The 18,613-nt window shown below is 39.2% G+C and overlaps 1 protein-coding gene across 1 annotated transcript in view; it reads left to right on the top strand.

The window, feature by feature from the left end:
• Nucleotides 1-18,613, top strand: part of LOC134863070 (MAM domain-containing glycosylphosphatidylinositol anchor protein 1) — a 152,376-nt gene that overhangs the window by 78,035 nt on the left and 55,728 nt on the right. The window contains 2 exon segments of the mRNA XM_063881337.1: nucleotides 12,093-12,289; nucleotides 13,788-13,920. Coding sequence (XP_063737407.1) covers nucleotides 12,093-12,289; nucleotides 13,788-13,920 — 330 coding nt within the window.

The following is an 18,613-nucleotide window of genomic DNA, read 5'->3' as shown; positions in this document are numbered from 1 at the left end:
TTGAACTCACTTGCCCTGTCATCAGGATGACCTTATGTTTCGCTGATGGCTATCTGTAAACCCAACTCAAATGTGATAAAATGACATTACCACGACGTTGCAGTAATTAAGTTGTCAAGCGGTCTTTTCAATATCCTCCAGTCAATACAGCTGATCAGATTTCAGTTTGTCCTTTTTCACTCAGCTGTCATCAATTTGTCAGTCCTCATTGCCCCTCTGGGCTGTTTATTGACGAGGTGTTGGAGTGGGCTGAGGGTAAAGAGGCAATGGTTTGAGAGAGGGTTTTATATGTTTTATATTTTTGTTTTAATACTGCATCCATTCCAATTCCTGCTCAGGTTTGTAGCTCATTCCATAAGGGGATATTAAGGAAAAACCAGGCACATAACTTACTCCCCTGTTGGTAGCTTTTCTTAGCAAGTGAGACTTCTGTGTGACACATAACCCACTATAAGATGAAAATGTGGGGTTATAAACTAAACAACTGACAGTGAACCTTTCATTTCATTTCCTTTAATATTTTTTTACCGCCCTCACAGGTAAGATGGCCGTTCAAATTAGCTACTTTCCCCCAGCCAAAGACCCCGCTGGGCAGCATCTATATTCATCAATGCCATAAGGCCAGACCAATTGTAATATTATTTTATGGCATTGGCATTTTTCATCCAGCCGGTCTCCAATAACTTCCAAGTTAGATTTTATGGATTTGCTCTTACTCTCTTTTTACCCTTTTCAGTGTGTCTCTGAACACTCTACCTTCTGCTTACTCTCATGCTTTCTCACTCTCAGTCCATCTCTACCCTCACTATCTCTTTCACAGTTGACTCTTTCTGTCCATTTTAACCCATTCCTTTACTTTACTATAGTGCTTCCTTTATTTCCCTCCTCCCACCCCTTCACTTTTTCATTTATGGCCGTCTTCAGCGGGGAGGGTAATGAAGGCAGGGTTATAAAGTATGGGAGGTGCCTTGGGGCAGGCTCACAGCCTGTGTATCCGTAGATTAAAAAATTTAAATAGGATGAGGATGGAGACAAAGGGGCAGATACCAGAAGATTAGACGCCCAAGAAACATAAAAGGTCCCAAATAAAAAATATACAAAATATAATGGGAACAAGGAAAAGAAAGATGGAATAAAATGAAATGAAGCTTTTAAACTCAGTCCAGCATGAATGATAACAAGTGAATAATACAGCACGTTTACGCCCATATACGAAAAAATATGCAGGTCCTTTAAAGAGCTACAGCCTAGGAAAGTAATCAATGTATCGGTATAAAAGTAAGGAATAAAATAAAACTGGAAAAATAACAAACAAATTACAAAAGCAGGAAATAAACCAAAAAATAAACACATCATAGATCGGACACGGATGTTTGGTGGGTGCACCACCACCCATACAAGATGTTACATTTCTTTGAAGAGGGCTAGCTCAGCTCTTTCGTGTGCAGGCAGAGCTGGTGGTGGTGAGTGCCACACAAATCAGTCTGAAGAAAAGGCAATAACCATCATAGCCACAGGCAGGTTTCTCAAAGTGTATCTGAATAAGCTCTGTGAAGAGTTTTGCTGTGGGCAGTTTCTAGGACTATTGATGGTCTTTAAAGTTATATTTGATTGAAAATAGATCATTCATGGTGGGGTTTGGCAAGAGAGGGACTTTTCCTTTTCTGTAAGTTCATACTATACATGTACTTTACACAAACTCCACATTGCTCTTCTGGTTTTACTGGTTTGCAGAAATAAATTATTTTCTGTAAAATATCAACATACATGTTGCTAAGACCTCCAACACCTTTAAATAAGAGTACACTGACAATACAATGTGTGTGTGTGTGTGTGTGTGTGTGTGTGTGTGTGTATGTGTGTGTGTGTGTGTGTGTGTGTGTGTGTGTGTGTGTAGTGATCGGTGTTTCAATAGCTTTCAGTACCATCCAGTGTAATCATCTTTATTTATTTACTCAACCCGCTATGAGTGTCCTTGTTATATATATTGCTCCAATTTATATCTAGTATTTCACAAGTATTTGTCACGTAAATTGAACTGTGCTCTGACATAAGCATCCGCTGCAGAGCTCATAATATTGCATTACTGTGAAAATCTCCTACTTCCATGTGACTTTTGACCCCATAAAGCATTGTGAAGGTCATAAAGACCTCATGTTAAAGTCCCCTGTGTCCAGAATACATAAATGATGAATGTGGCTGCAGTATAGGCAAAAGATATCAGTAGTAATACCCACTTCCTCCCTAATGGTTCATGAGGGGATAACTGATCTACTCAGATCACAAATATCACATAACTCACTCAGTCAACTCTCATGACTCCTGAAATATAATCTACTCTTTTAAGGCTACCGTAAAAGGCGTATTTAAATGTGTGCAAAGTTAACAGCGCTTCATCCCTGTGCTTTATCCCTTGTCTTAAAATTCAAATATACTTATCAAGTGTTAGCTGGAGTTGTTGAATATTTATTGTGTAAGCAGGTGGTCTCAGGTTCTGGCCTTGGGGCATTATGGTCCGATGTTGTTAGCTGCTGCTGAGAGCCGCTGAACCTTTGACCTGTCATTTATAAGATGGTGCAGATATTGGATAATACCGTCACTTTAGGAACTAATTGGGATGACAGTATTGGATATTGAGTTATATTTATAGCAAAGGTCGTGGCTCTGTATTGTGACATGTGTTGCTTACTGTTACGTCTCTATTTGTAAGCATAATTTTATCAGTTTTTTTATTCACATGCTATTAAGGAGATATCCACTGACCTTTCACAATAATTTCCCAACATCACTGCGTCAAAATAGCAGATTAACTGGAATCTAACAGTGTTTCACATCTCAAATGATATCATTTCGGTATGATTTTCATTTTAGTGGAGCTTACTGAGCTGATTGGGTCTCACTGTCGGCTTCATGTTGCAACATTCCCTACATTCCCTTCATCATACATTATGATGAATAATAATTCCCATTTGATCTTAAATTAAAGGCATGGGGCCATTGCTTGTTATGTTTTTTCATGTGAGTGCCAGTACTGGCATTTTTAGGAGAATCAAACTGTAGCACGTAAGCCTTTCAGAAGCTGCTCACACACAGCAATGATCCAATTAGGGTTTTAACAAGTCTTAATTACGATCAATGGAACATAATTATTTGGTCAACACTCAAACCTAACTTTTTTATTTAAGAATAAAACAATCTCAAAGTGAACTCCACCGTTGTGACCATCATGAGTTCTGGTAAATTATAAAGATATCCAATACATTGTGTCTAAAACCATATACATTATAAATGTGTTTAGGACACTTACTCACTAAGTGGACTGTGAGGTAATGTATATGACAAATGAAAGTGTGTAGATGGAATGCATTTATTTTGCCGTAGAGGATGTGGAAGAAAACCACAAACCCCCCCCCCCCCCCGTCTACCTGAGAGTTAACATCAGTTAAGTGTCCTCGTTCTCTACCTCATAGTTAGTGTGTGGCAATGGAAAGAAAGAACCCAAACACAAAACAAGGTTCTCGGAACAAATGTTTAAATACTTTTTTAAAGGTTGTCAGTACTTTAATACACATGATTGTTTTTGTATTACTTGGTTTTCACTTTTAAGGATAAGTTCAATGCTAATAGCCTCTGCATATGACAAACAAAAGAGCAAACAGGACAAGCAAGTAATTGGCAAGAGATTAATAGCAAACAAATCATAACTCATAATATGAATATCTTCAATATGAAATGATACCTTCCCACAAAAACACCTAAGCATAATGTAATGTTTCACCACATTTTTTTTCAAAACACATTGTGTGCTTAAAATCAAAAACTAAAACTGACAAAACCTCTTGTGATGAGACGGGTGCCTTCCGTGATTTTCAGCCTGTTGTTATCATGGGATTTATCAAGCTCTAACATGTTTATTTGCTCACAGTCTCTTGCTAACCAGGAGACGATAAAAGTGAAGTTGTACCAAAACCACTCCAGTATCTGAGCAGGAATCCAGAGTGGTCTAGAGTTGTTTTAATAAAAGCAGTGTGCAGATTGCCCCTGAGTCTGGTGCTTCCCCTCAACACAACACAATAAAATACAAGCAATTTGATCATCCCCGATGTCACTGTCTGTGTGTGAATCTATATGTGTTTTCCATACCCTATATTGCTGTTTTCCACAGTTCCCTGCATGCCACAAAGCCAATTAAATGTACCACATATACAGCAAATCAAGTGGTGGGGCACTACATACTGTATGTGCCGCCTGTTGTTGGAGAGCACTGACAGAAGTATGAAAGAAACTGGATTTTTTTTTTTTAGCCAGCCTCGAGGCAAGTCTAGAATGTTTTTTTAAATTTGTTTTAATAAAGAACATTAAACTACAAGGCCATTCAAATTGGTTGACAAAAAACAATTAAAAGCATTAGGAAACAGTGCAAGAAAAACACATATTCAATTGAGTTTAACTACATTTGAAACAGTCATTTAAAAGCCACGAGAATTCAAATTAAAACAAGCTAAAATAGAACAAGACGAATATAAAACAAAACCTCAAATTGTCCACTTTAAGTGATGGTGAGATAATAGTTTTTGATTATGAAAAGGCAACAGCAAAAAAAAAAGTCTTTGAAAAGCAGCTACACCTGACTCATACTCAACACGGTGATGCATTGCTTCCAGGTGTTAAACCGTGACCCACTCGTCAGTATGACCACAGAAGAAGTAAGAAGGGCCAACCTTTATCCAGTCTGCTCCCCATAGATCACTTCAGAAGGCACCAACAGGGACACGGAAGGACTTTCTTGTGTTTGCCCTCAGGGGGCTGCAGTGAGGGAACTGAGATTTATGTGTTTTATTGGCCCTTTGGAGTTTGTGTGTGCATTTTCATGGTGAGCGCATACTTGTGTGTATGCATATGCACGTCCGGATGTGTGTGCCGCATTGTTGCATAACAGCGTGCATGTTTCCCTGTGTGTTTTGCGCCCTGAGGCTGAGTGAGTGAACTCTGCTTCGGTTTCCCTTAACACCCTCTTTGCTGTCACCACTGCTGTGCAGCTACACTGACACACTGAGGGTAAATAACTGTGTCCAAATTAGTCTTTTTATGGCCTAAAATAATAGAGTCACAGCATCATGAATGTTTAATACCATTTCCCTGGCTCTTTGCTGACAAAAGCAAAATTAAGACTTGTACATAACGCGCTGGCTCGACAAAAATGCGCCATTTTCAGCAAATTTACCGGTGCTAGTTTGGGACTCCTCGTGTAATTCCTCTTAACGCAGACCCTTGCTGTAAAAACTAACAATACAGGGTGTAACACAAGATGATTTTCTGGGTATTTTTAGGTGGAGTGCAGTGCTCTTCATACTTCTTGAAATTGTCAGGGAAGTTAAAGGATGATTGCAGCTAAAAAGAAAATACATTTGTGCTCAGGAAGGTTTTACAGTAGCTCCACAATGAAGCAACATTTCTTTTGTAAAGACAGAAATATCCCAAAAAGGCTCAGTGCCAAACACAGCCTGAACGTTTTTTCAGGAACAAATAAACTCAAAGTGGCTTCTCAACAGAGATGTGCTCTCTTTGTCTGCATGTATGAAGCACACTTCTGCAAACACCAAATATAAAACAGGAACAGGAGGTGTTTTCCTTTTGTTTTACTATGAAGGACAAATGACCTTCATTATAATTGATGCTCCATTTAGTCAATGGTGGCTAGTATGTATTTAATGACCTACTGCAATTGATCATTTTACTGTACACAAAGATACTTATAATTTGAGAAAAGTCACATAGCTGGTTCATCCCTTCCATCATCTGTTGCAGCCTAATATATAAGGCATACATGAAGAGAGAGAGGGAATCAGGCCTGCCATTAGCAAGGTTCAAAATGCAAAAGAGCAGTGTTTTTTTGTCTTGATCCTTAAAAACTGAGCAGAAAAGTCTGCCTAAATCAATCTTTACTTCTCAGCATTGCATTTTAAATACAGGCAATGTTCTCGTTATTTTCAAATGTGGGCTTCGTGCATGTTTTATGTCCTCTTTAAGGCGATGTCTATGAGCAGAATGCTGAATAATTAACGAGACGCAGAGCTGGATCAAACGGCAAGACTACCTCTGTTTGTGCCTTTCTGTATGCACAGGCTGTTCTCTGCGTGTGGCTGTGTGCAAGCAAGTGTGTTTGTGTAGTGGATAGCCTCTAAGACTTTTATTTCAGTGTGCGTGTGTGTGCGTGCGTGTGCGTGTGTGCGCTCATGTGAGTGTGCAAGAGGAAAAAAAGAATCAGAGCTAGTTTTCTTTTTCTGTAGTTGTTGTGATGATCGCTTATTACAGCAGACTGAAATTAGTTTGGACTTGCTGTCAATGGAAACTGATTATTAGATGTTTTCTAAATGAATAACTCAATATTTTCTGGGCTTTTCAGCTGTTATGCACCAGTATTAATAGGCAAGGCAAGGCAAGTTTATTTATATAGCACCTCTCAACACAAGGCAATTCAAAGTGCTTTACAAACATGAAAGACATTAAGAGCATTACAAAATAGTGCAGTAATAACATCACATACAGTAGATATCCATCAGAAAAAACACGGCCTTTGTTTCGCAAACTCTTGATTCATCTTTATTATTTTTATGTATTTATTTTTCATCATCACCGTGAACACATTCTAATCATATGAATATTGTGGCTGCATACATACATCTCTGTGAAATATGTGCATATGTTGTCGCAGTGAAGAGAAATAGGAGCTTGGAAAAGATTTGGACACGTTTGTATTTGGAGTCAATCTTTTACAATCTTGAAATGGTTGGATATTTACTGGATCAGACAATTATTTTTGCTCAAAACTACATTTTAACTCCTTTTTTAGAGTTGTATTTTTTATATTTGGTCTGTCCATTAGTATGGTCCAGTCTGATACATGGCAACAATTATCCTGTTGATTTGGCAGTCAAGCACCCCTCAGAAAGAGTTGTACTTGTTTTATTTATCAAGCATTATCATCAGAGAAAAAGTTTATTTTGTTATGATCCAATACCTTAAAAACTATTGATGTTCACATTAGCCTAAGCTGTACTTTATGTGCTAATGCCAAATCTTCAATTGCTTAATTAACACAATGAACATGGTTAACATCGTACCTGCTTAGATTCAGATTAGTACAGTTATCGTTTGCAACACAATCAAATCCCCTCCCCCAACCCTCCACACACAAGCCATACAGCACATCTTATTCTACTCCATTGCACGCTCACACTCAATTGAACCTGTCATCTTCTCTTTGCTCCCCTAATGGCCGTCCACTCCTGGAGAGCTATTAGAGTACAGGACATGTTATTGGAAATCAAAGAGGATTTGGAGTATAAGGCGCCCTCTTGCAGGGGAAAGCACCCAGCAGAGGTCAACTTGTAACAAAAACACACTCGGTCAACCCTGACCGCTCAGATGGATTGCTTCTCAGTAAATCTCTGTTTCCATCATCGCCCCTGTTGCTCCGGTTGTATCAGATTTATATATAATATTTTGCTGCTGCCCTGTTCGTATGCAGACAAATTATAAGCATGGGAATCTATAAAGACAACTATACATAATTACAGCTCTCTGTGAAGTTTAATCATTGATTTTTATGTTCACATAAGATTAAATCTACTATGAGGATTAACAGGGTTTGGAACCGAGGTTATGAACCTTTTAAAATGACATTGGATAAATTGTTAAAAAGGTTAGATGGTCAATCTGTTGTTGTTGTTGTTGTTGTTGTTGTTGTTGTTGTTGTTATTGCTATGCACTCTATAAGCTGAGTTTATTGCATTTGTGAGCAACGTAGTCACTCGATGTCCAGAGTCTGTAATTCTGATCACAAATCTGATCATCTGATTCCTGAGATAACAAGCAAACACATAATCTGAGCTATGAGTTCCTCTATCTCCTAGTTAATGTGCTCTGAAAAGACATAGCACAACATTGTTTTGAAGAGCAATTATAACTGGAATACCTGACCAAAATTGCCCTCCATCCAACCTATCAGGGGATACCTCAAACGTGTTGTTAATTTTGAAGAACATGCTGCTTTATAAAGACGTTTCCTGCAATAGTTTAATGTTATAAAACTAATAGATACTTGAGATGTAGAGGGACATGAGAATATCCTGAGCAAATGGAAGTAAAATCTGTGACAGTGTTTGTCTTTAATGATAAAAGGATTTCATTAACAGACAGCTGGTCTAACAGGATTTGGTTGGCTGATCAGGAATGAAACGCAGTGTTGAATTGCCCCTCTTGAATTATTTTTTGTCAACCCGATAAGACAGCGAGCTAAAGATGGGCCCTTTTTTCTTACTTGCTTTACCAGAAATCTTTAAATAAAGTGAAGTCAAATTGATTCACGCAGAGTGATTCTAACTGAGTAGTTTGCCAATATGTCTAATTTAGAAAGCTAAAATGAAACCAGATAAATTTGCAGTTTTTATAGACCTGTCAGGTTCCCAGTATTCAGCTGAAATCTTTCTCATCCTTCCAATGAATCTGTTGTAATGAAGTCTAGGCTACTACGGTAAGCTTTGAGATGGTAAAGATGGGGCTTTTAATTGTGTGATGATATCTGTATCTCACATCCTTCTTGCCTAAAATAGCAATAGCAATAAAAATACAACAAATGATGATATATTCTTAGTTATCATTTCACTGGAGCGGGAAGGTGTCACCATTTATGAAATAGTAATCACATATAAAACATATTTCATTGTGTGCTTTCTCCAAAAAAAAAGTCTGCCAAGCTAAGGACCACACTGTAAAGGAGAATTAAAATGCGTCAGCAGCAAGGCGTGAAACAATGGCAGACACTCTGAAATTTGGGAGCTTGGACGTGCATTAAAAGTTGTGACTAGCCAAAGCAGCACAGTGCAATTGATCTAAGCTGTGTGCAAAGGCAGGACGTTTGGGAAATCAAAAGCTTCATTAAAGTTTTATATTATGTTTCTGTGCACTTGCAGTTTCATCTTGTGTCTCTATTTACTTAAGGGCCAAAACTGAGTAAAGTTAGACTCGCTCTGGGAGCTTGGATTGTAAAAGCTTTAATAACACAATTGTTGTGTCGGGAAAAAAAGACTGTCATCGTTTTATCCATGACACTAAATATGGGGGCAGCAAGGCACGTCTTTTTTATTCCATAGGGATGTTATTTTATTCAAGTTTAGTTCCTTTTTTTTAAACACAAAAATACCTTTTCTTAAAGTACTTCAAGAGTAACTGAAATACATTATAAATAAGGTATTAATGCTAGATTTGAACAATCTGGAACTCTGTGTGACTACAGTGCTTTTGAAGTTACAGTATGTGATGTGCTCTAGGATTTATTTTGTCTTTATCTGTCTCTCTATGTGTCAATCTGTCTTCCTCCACATTCATAGTGTCATGACAGGATGACAGCAGATAGTCACTCTCTCTCTCTATCACACACACACACATGCACGCACGCACGCACGCACACACACACACACACACACACACACACACACACACACACACACACACACACACACACAAACACACTACTGGGTCTTTTCTTCACTTCAGATTCCCCCTGCGCTACAAATGATCTGGAAAAACCCTACAGAAACAGACACGTACTGAAAAAACAATGCTCACACACACACACACACACACACACACACACACACACACACACACACACACACACACACACACGTATACAAATGTTCACAAATTGAAGTTTACTAAGGCACTTTTGCCAGATCACTTGCACACACACATAGACCCCTCACAGAACTAGGAGGCAGATCTCTTTGATAGGTTGCCTGTTACTGGCGGAGGCTTTTAGAGAGGCTTATTGTAACTCAGTGTCTAGTTTCCTGCTGGGCCTTTTGTCCCAATCTGTGGGTAGTCGTTTTATAAATGACGGTGTCCACAGTGAGATGAAAGGAAGGGAAACAGGTGAATACTTCACAGAGCACTGGACTGAATCACTAAGAGCATTTGAAATAACAGTGACATAAAAGTCCTTTACTGCAATATAGTAAGCAACTTGGCACAGTATAAGAAGTTCATATGGTATTTAAATGCCATTATACTAAATAAAATGTATTTTTCCATGCACTTTGTGCCATTGTTTGGGAGGATATGTTGGTATCTGAACGAGTTTCTTTTTTTTAAATCCCTAAACATACAAATGCAAAAATGTGTTTTACACAAAGACTATAACATTATTATGTATATATCCAAAATAACATACAGTAGCACTAACTGAAGACAGTTTTATAGCACAGATCCTAATAAATACAGTCAGAATACTCAAATGCATAGACTAAATAGCAATGTGATGTTTAAGCCATTCAGCAAATTCAGCAGCATGGATTTCTTTGTGGTTGAACTATGTGAGGATGATTTGATGAAACACCTTCAGTCACAACTATTCCCATGATATTTTCAGTGTCGTTCCCATTCTGACTCGCCCTTTTTTCCCGTCGCATTGAGGCAAGGTGTCTGCAAATTTTAACATCAAAGCATGCAATATAGTTATGTCACATCCTATAAATGGGTTAATTTTCCCGTGGCCCTATGACTCACCTTCCACTCAAAAAAAGAATGCTGTGCAATGCCCGTTTTTATTTTTGTTTTTTGGAGTCACAAGAAGCACCTAAACAAGTTCAAGTTGCCTCTGGTTGTTTGAGTGCCACTCTTTTCCCGGAGCTCTAACCTTCAAACTACAAAAGAGCCGTGATGCTGTGCTGAGGCTGCACACATTTAGATTGAGGTCTGGATGTGAGTGAGTGTGTGTGAGTGTGTGTGAGTGTGTGTGTGTGTGTGTGTGTGTGTGTGTGTGTGTGTGTGTGTGTGTGTGTGTGTGTGTGTGTGTGTGTGTGTGTGTGTGTGTGTGTGTGTGTGTGTGTGTTTGTGTGTGCGTGCATACGTGCGTGTGTGTGTGTGTGCATGCATTTGCTTGTCTATGTGACACAGCCCTCGTGTGACAGCTGTGCCCTTTTCAATGGCACTCAAAAATCCAGCATGCTTATCCACACATTGTTTTTTTAAAACAGGGATATATAAAATACATAGACCTCCCTCTTTTCTCAATCACATAGGACCCTGCTTTGGTCACAACTGAATTAAGGCACATAGCACCTGCCCTCCCTGCTCAACTGTTTTCTATAGCTTGCACCATGTCTTTCCTAGTATGGTGCAGCAGGTTTGACACGGGAGAAAGGAGGTGAAGTACATGGGCAGAGAAGAGAAAAAAGGAAAGGAGAGAGGTGACATAGAAAGGCAGGAAAGGGGGGGGGTAGCTACCCTGCTGTTTGCAGAAATTGTTTCCATGATGTTTGAAGTCCGCAACATTCCAATTGGACTGCACAGAATTGGGATTACACACACACACACACACACAATTCTGGCCTGTAAGAGATAGAGGCAAGGGGCGAGGAGGAGGGGATAGAGAGGGAGGGAAGGTGATGAGGAGTGAAAGTGGCAGTGAGTTTTAGAGAGATGGCAGAAACCAGGGGAGAGCAGCCTCCATGCTTGTGACAGCAGCTGAAATCCTATCCACTGGAGGAAAAGGGAGATGACACTCCCATGAAGGAAATGCGCAGGGAAACGAGGCAAGTGGGGGGAAATAGATAAAAGTGACAGAGGAAATATATAAAAATGATGTGTGCGAAAGTCACAGCCAGGGCGGGAAATGTGCAAAACGCACAGATTGTTTGGACATGTGTCCTCGTTAGAAGCCATGTTCAATAGGCAACTGTTTGGACAGTTTTGGTCAGTGTGGGTGGGAAATTCAGCCAACAAACAGCACTTGTTTACCCTTCTTTACAGTTGGGTCCCAGTTACCAAATCAAAACCCTGCTACACATTGCCAATGTCTTTCACAGAAAAGTCGACGACGTCATACTACCTGAAGGTTATTTTATTCTTTCATAATCTAAAAACGTGTGCTGTTATAAAATTGTACTCTGTGGGGTCCTTGCTGTTTATTTCTTTGTGTGGCACAATAAGGCCATAATGAACAAGCTTCTAGGGTGTGATAACCAATATTCTCCCACTGCAGCAATACACAAGTCTTCATGTTTTTGTTTTTTGTCTTTATTTTGCAGACCTTGACATACCTGTTCTCACTGTGCACCAGACCATCAGCGATGTGCGTGGAAGTTACTACCAGGAGAAGACGGTGTTCCTGCGCTGCACCGTCAACTCCAACCCTCCCGCACGTTTTATCTGGAAACGTGGGAATATGCTCATTGAACAGAGCAAGGACAATGGAGTGGACATCTACGAACCGCTGTACACTCAGGTAAACATGCATGCATACACAGCACACACACACAGCCAGGTTGACTGTCACTCCCAACTCTCCTCTTTGAGAAATCCCCCTAAAATATTTACCTACTGAATAATGTCCTTTTTTTCAAGTTCTACCTTTGTCTCCGCTGTTTCAGTTTCATAAATTAGGGGGAATGAAGGGAGCAATAACCCTGGTAATCTCAGAATGTCACAAAGAAATATGATTAAGGGTCACACTCTTGCCCCCAAGATTAAGCAAATAAATACAATACATTTTTTTTTACCATTTCTGGCCTATTCATTCACTTAGGTTTGCACAAGCTGGGCATTATTGTATGCATTTTTCATGTGGGGTCACATAAAATCTTCTTAATGCATAAATTACTTTTCTTAATAAGTGCCCCACAATGTCCAACATACCTTCTTCTTTAGACCATACTGGAAAAACGGCGCCACCATTTTTATTTCCCATACACTGTCTGGGTGGTGTTTCACCTCTATAGGCTGAAGCTTGTCCTAGGTTCATTATGCAATATGACAGTCAGGGTAACATTATCAGCTTTGCTCTGCTCTTTATTTGATTGGGGAGGTTTATCAACTCCGTGCCAAACCCTCTTTCAGACATTATGCCACGTTCACAAAACATATCGTATTCCTCATCATAAAGACCTTTTTGCTTGTGACTTTAAAAGGGAAGCATACTGTTTGAAAATACAAAAAGCATCAATCTTTATCAATCGTTAGCACAACTGCTCTCTTTTTCTCCACTTATCAAAGCAGCAGTCAGCCAGAAAGCAGTGCACCCTCGAGTACAATTAGCCAGCCAGCAGAGCTCTTTCGGGGCTTCCTGAGATGCTGTTGGCCCATCATTTACTGAAGCAGACTCACAGTTATACACTATCGGACACAAAGTCTTGATCTGAAGAATCAGCAGTGATGTTCAAACTGATATGTGACTGCTGTGTGTCCAAGAGAGTGTGTATGTGTACATGAGAGGCACAGAGAAAGCAGCTGGAGAGCAGGGAGACATGTGTTTTTTGAATAGTGAGGGAAAGGATGGATGGATTTAGCCTTCTTTTTTGCATCAAAAATCAGTTCACTTTCATTTTCCTAATGGTTTCATATGAAGCCATTTAAATTCATCATTCATATTACTCTATATGTCTATTTGAGATGCTTCAGTTGATAATCAGGCCATGTGAGACATACAAACATAGAAGGCTGTGTGTATGTGCATGTGCATGTGTCTGTGTGCAGTCGTGCGTTCATCTCAGTGAGTCTATGACCCTGTTTATCACACTGCGGCTCATCAAAAATTGAAATGACTTTTACACAAGATTACAACCCAGTTTAGAAAGACTGAGCTTTCTCATTGATGTAATGTAATGTTTTATGTAATGGAAATGTGGTCATATTAGATTTATCTTTAGATTAATGTTTATACTCATAAATATGCACATTTTGATCATACTTTTGAATGATGTTGTCATGTGTTTGATCCCATCTAGGGTGAGACCAAGGTGCTTAAGCTGAAAAACCTCCGACCAAAGGACTTTGCCGATTACACGTGCCAGGTGTCCGTCCGTAATGTGTGTAGCATCGAAGACAAGTCAGTCACCTTCAGGCTGACAAACGCCACATGTAAGTTTCTCTATTGTTTCTTTGAAGAACACCAAAGACAAAGTGTGTGCAAAGGCGTCTATGAGCTGTCACAAAGCATTCTCTGCTTTGACTTTTGCACTCTGTTATTTGTATTTCATTTTCACATCTTACTTTTCTCTGCATGCTGTTTTTGTTTGTCTTGGCTCCGGAGTATCTGGATGTCAGATCTTTCTTTGATTGTAAAAATGTCTCCCATCTCTGTTTGTGCAGTATTCCCCTTTCCTCTTCTCAGTTCTCACTCTTTTCTACCTCTCTATCTCTCTCTTCCTTTAATTTTTCCTGAGTTACACCTCCACCCTTTTACTTCCTTCTCACTTTCGCCCTTAGTGTCTCCATCTCCTCGCCTGCCTCCCAGTGTGCCTTATTGTCTGTCTTGTTTTGCCGTCGCTGAGAGCTCATCTCAGGGCCGTCAGCTGTAATTCAGTTGTCACACTCCCTGTTATCTCCAATTCACTCTGCACCGCTCTGTCCATCTCCACGCCACCACCCGGCAACTCCGTTACCTACGACAACATTGTTGCCGTTGACAACCCTGTCATGTTTGTTATGGTCAGCCTGATACACCACAGGGAAGCCCCCTGCTATTATGTTTGTTTTTTCCTTTTCTCTCCTTTTTCACCTGCCTTATTTTTCTCAATGACAGTCAGTCTAAAGACATGTTATATATATCTTACAGGACAATTAAGTTCTTTATAGGGGTTATTTTCATTCTTCAGTTGTGTTTAATTCCTTTTACTGGCAGGAGTTTTTTTATTGGGAAGGTACTTGTTGTCAAATCATGCGTCCTATACATGCTTAAAAGCCATTTGAGGATTTAAGCACTCTTCAGGGCTTCTTATCTTAATCCAGTATTTTTCATGGTCAGAGGGCCTGAATAGATATGCTCTGAAAATGTTGATACAGCGTAGTAGAAATGCTTGCTTTAACTGAACTGCGGCTTAAGGGTGAAAAAGCAACCTTTTGTCAAATATATAGCTTCTTTAAATCTCCCAACTGGTGGAGAAAATGAAAGATTACTGTCATACTACTTCAAAGCAATAGTTTGACATTTTTGGAAACATACGTATTTGCTCACCAGCCTATAGCTAGATGAGATGATCAACAGTTATTTCTTTAGGTTAAACATGAAGCTTTTGTCAAGATCAGAAAATACAGTTTTATCAAAGGCAAACACAATTAAATAATAATAAACTTATTCAAGAAACTGAATTTTGTTTTGTTCGTTTTTTATGACGACCACAAATCACAGTGAATTTGATCCTCATTCTTCTTTATTTACAGACTTTGATCTGAAGTAAGTGTTATCAATCAGCCTCTTTCAGAGATAAATGTTCCCAGGAGTCTTCTAAAGTGAGCTGAAGGTGGGAAAGATAAAAGATACACTGTGATAAAGTTAAGAGGAGACGCAACAGAGTTTGGCATATCCGTAAAAGACCAAGCAAAAGAAAAGAGTACTTGCTTCCAGATAAAGAAAGATGAGGAAATGAAAGTCTGAGGGTGAGTCAGACAGAAAAAGACAGATAGACGTGATTTGATGAAAAGCCCTGGAAAATGGAGAGATGCTAATGAATCAGCCTCAGGTGAATGGGATGTGCTTTTAATTAAGGCAGACAACACATAGGACCAGAGATGATAAATGATTTTGATGAAAGAGAGATGCTTTTATCAGTGTAAGCTAACCCTTATGGTCCTACAAAAGATTAAAGCCACCTAAATGTCACAGCTCTGACCATCTGATTGCATTTTGAAAATAAAAGTATATATTGTTTAAGATATTGTGGACTACTTTGAAGACTAAAGTGGATTTGTGACACCAAATAAATTTAGCTTTGAATGATACAGTATTTTTTACATGCAAAAGGAGGCTCAAACCGACAACTTTCTGAGCTAACTGGGCTATTTTGCAATCAAAAATGCTAATTTATTGTACATACTGTAGAAGTGCATCTCCTTAGTATGTTGTATGTATACATAAGTTACAAATTCATCTGTGAACAAAAGCAGGAGCTGGAAGATGGAACTTGAAGTCATTATTATTTGATCCCTACAGAGAAGGCAAGATATATCTGAGATATCTCTGTTAAGATATTCTGGAACATTTTTCAAGACTCAAATTTACTGATGGCACGGAGAACACATGTTGCTTAATTTCAGTTGCAAAGGATAACTTCCCGCCTGAAATTGGGTTTGAACCCATCGCTCTAAGATTAAGAGTCTTATGCCCACAAACTGCAGGTCTGTTGAATAAAAAGCAAAAGGTGTAAGACAAGGGCATTTAGCAGTGATACCTATTGCTCAATGTTTGGCCGTCAGATCAATGCATTGACTGCACGTGTCCCTTCTTACAAAGTATTCTGTTAGACAGTCACATAAACCAACAGGTTGGACAAAGAAACAAACAGGACTTAATGCTCTAGCTCTGAGGGATGAGGTTCTTCACTCTCATTCCTTCTGTTTTCCTGTCTCCTCTCTTGGACTCCTGTGGCTGAGATCAATTGAGTGCAGTCAACAGACACACACACATGGAAACCAAGCAGACAGATAGACCCACACACACACACACACAGCCACCATAGAAAGAAATATCTGCCTGGTGCTGGCTTTCAGACGCAGTGACTTGCCAGAACATCCAATCTGTCTGGAGCTCACAGCCTAACACAGTGACAGAACACACACTGCGTAGTGTGTGTCTCTGTGTGCGTGTGTGTTATTAAGAAATAACCAATGGAAATGACAAAGAGAAGAAAGAAAGTAGGAAACATGTTTGGTTGTTTGTGTGAGCTTGACTAACTAATAGACTCTCAGAGAATAGAGAAGGGAGGAAGCTGCATTTCAGGAGGTATAATGCCCTGCTTCTTTGATTAGACACATTTTTAAACTAGAGACCGACTCTGAAATAACAACATTGACGGACAGGGAACTGAAAGAAAGCAAATAACAAATATAGTAGACAGAAAATGGAAGAGACAGAAGGCAAAGAGTGGGAGAGAGATAGACAGAAGGTCATATGAGAGAGGGATTGTAAAGTAGGAAATCAAACAGAGAGTTGCTGCTTTATTTTTTATCCTCTATAATATTTATCTAATGAGCGTATTTTGTTATTCCCCACTGAGATCCCTCTTGTCCTTGTGGCGTCAGTCGCTGCTTAGATTAGATTCATCCAAGTAGGTCATGCCATCACCGCTGATTCACTTCGTTGAGACAAGAGGATTGATTGATTTTTATATCATAATCCCACTCTGGGATTTGAGTATGGGGTTTCTGCCCTCCAGTAACTGCTGACAGCTTCTAAATTCTCTTCCCCTGCCTCTCGTAAAAAGAACATAGGGCAATGTTTCTGGACTGGTCATGTTATTTTAAGTGGTGTTGCACAGGGGTGGTGCTGCAATGACACAAAAGTAAAGACACATGGAGGGATGAAGGAAACACTAGTATTTTATTGGAGTGACTTCCACCATAACTAAATCACCAATCAATTGCTTAGTCATGCCTTAACAACTACTGTTGAATATTTAAAAGTTCTGATCAACATCTACATTTTCTATTTTCACCATTAGCTGAAGCCTTAAAAAAATATCACTCGACCTGCTGCCAGATAATATGACGACGTTTTCTACAGAAACAGAACAGTTTCATTATAATTTGATTAAAAAACAAAGTCATTAATCTGGCCCACATGTTTTTCTAGTTGTGAGCTCCTGCTCCTGTGTCTATATTAAAATCATAAAACAACCAGGTGTCATGAGTGTGTGTAATCACTTTAATGAAAATGTGCAGTGAAAAACAGCTACTCCCTATAACAAAATACAGCAGAGCCTTCATGAAGGTTCATAAAAACTGATGAAGTTAAATTGAAAACTCTTCATTGGGCAGCTTGATGCACCGATAAAGGTAAATATGTAGCTTTTTTTCTCCTGTTCTGTGGACCTAAATGATGCAAAATGCCAAATCAGGTATGGAAGAGAAACACACACCATGATTTAAAGCTGACCTCTGAGCCGACTGTAAATCTGAGTGAGGGAAGAGTTGATTCAGTCTCTTATTGATTACTGTAACTCTCACTACAATATACCTTGACAATAATATGACAGTCATACAAGTGTGTAATATATATGATGAGATCAATACGTGACAAAGAATGAATTCCCCCTTGAAAAGTTGAGGATCGATGGGCAATCTGCAATAACCCACAGTATTGTAAAACCTCTGTGGTAAAACATTTTACTGCAGTCACTTTCATGTGAAGCTATAATCCCTGCCTGAGAGTGGTCAAGTGGAAAGAAGGGAATTGAGAAAAATAATAGAAAAAGGAGAGAAAAAAAAACACACATTTAACAAAATCTAAAAACATGGATTTATTTAAAAACTGTTATGTGTTAATCTGTGACACTGCTTCATCTTATTGATTCCCTAACGCTCGTAGTTATACCTCCAATAAATGTGTGTCTGGGCTCTATGGATGTCAGTAAAGGTCCCTCACAGTAACTGTTACACTGTTAAGTTCCTAAATGCTCCACTAGGACTTTTCTCCACCAGTGTCAAATCCAGTCTGGTCGGGGGATCAGGGTGGGGATATACAGCCAGACCACTGGCAAGAATCAATTTGCTTGTCAGGCTGCTTTGAGGTTTTTTTTGTGAAGTCACCAGAAGGGGCTTTAAAAATCTCAGACTT

Source organism: Eleginops maclovinus, chromosome 4, assembly GCF_036324505.1.
Source record: "Eleginops maclovinus isolate JMC-PN-2008 ecotype Puerto Natales chromosome 4, JC_Emac_rtc_rv5, whole genome shotgun sequence".
Taxonomy (NCBI): Eukaryota; Metazoa; Chordata; class Actinopteri; order Perciformes; family Eleginopidae; genus Eleginops; species Eleginops maclovinus.
Note: the sequence above shows the minus strand (reverse complement) of the source record. Positions and strands in the feature narration are given on the sequence as shown.